Source organism: Guillardia theta (genome assembly GCF_000315625.1).
Source record: "Guillardia theta CCMP2712 unplaced genomic scaffold GUITHscaffold_132, whole genome shotgun sequence".
In the NCBI taxonomy this organism is placed as follows: Eukaryota; class Cryptophyceae; order Pyrenomonadales; family Geminigeraceae; genus Guillardia; species Guillardia theta.
The window spans coordinates 177,619-178,228 of record NW_005434542.1 but is presented as its reverse complement, the minus strand read 5'-3'; the positions used below and the strand labels follow the sequence as shown (position 1 = coordinate 178,228).

Genomic DNA, 610 nt, shown 5'->3' with positions numbered 1-610 from the left:
CTATCGAGGAGATCGCGGCAGAGACGTCAGAGCTCCGGGCGAGCATGAAACAAGCGATGGAGGCGGTAGCGGCACGGGCGGCAGAGGCGGTCTCACGAGAGCGCAAGCTTCATCAAGGATACCAGACTCAGACTCAGACACACGCGATGGAGCGAGCGGGAAGGCGGTGGAGGCTAGGGCGGGTAGGGCAGGCGATAGAGGCTTGGCGGGAAGGGGCGTGGGCGGGAAGGCGGGAGAGGGGGATCTTGGCGAAGGCGGTAGGGCGGATGGAGCACGGGCGGGCAGGGCGGGCGTGGGAGCGCTGGCGGGCGTACGTGGAGGAGGAGGCGCGGCTCAAGGCGAGCGGGAGGAAGGCGCTGGGGCGGTGGTGGAAGGGGAGCGCGCGCTAGGGGCGTTCAGCCGGTGGGCGGAGGGGGCGCGGACGGAGAAGCGGGAGAGAGGCCAGCTGAGGCGGGCGGCGGCAGCTTGGACTAGGAGGTGGCTGGCGGGTGCGCTGCGGCGGTGTGAGGAGCAGGCGGCGGAGGAGCTGAGGCGTCGGGAGGTACTTGAGCGAGCGCTAAGGCGGTGGAGGCTATGGCGGGCATGGGCAAGCGATAGAGGCGTGGGTGAT

The 610-nt window shown here is 70.2% G+C and overlaps 1 protein-coding gene across 1 annotated transcript in view; it reads left to right on the top strand.

Moving 5' to 3' along the window:
* Positions 1–610, top strand: part of GUITHDRAFT_146738 (hypothetical protein) — a gene marked incomplete at both ends in the record, with an annotated part of 4,180 nt that overhangs the window by 2,845 nt on the left and 725 nt on the right. The window contains one exon of the mRNA XM_005822084.1: positions 126–541. Coding sequence (XP_005822141.1) covers positions 126–541 — 416 coding nt within the window. The remainder of the gene's footprint in view (positions 1–125; positions 542–610) is intronic.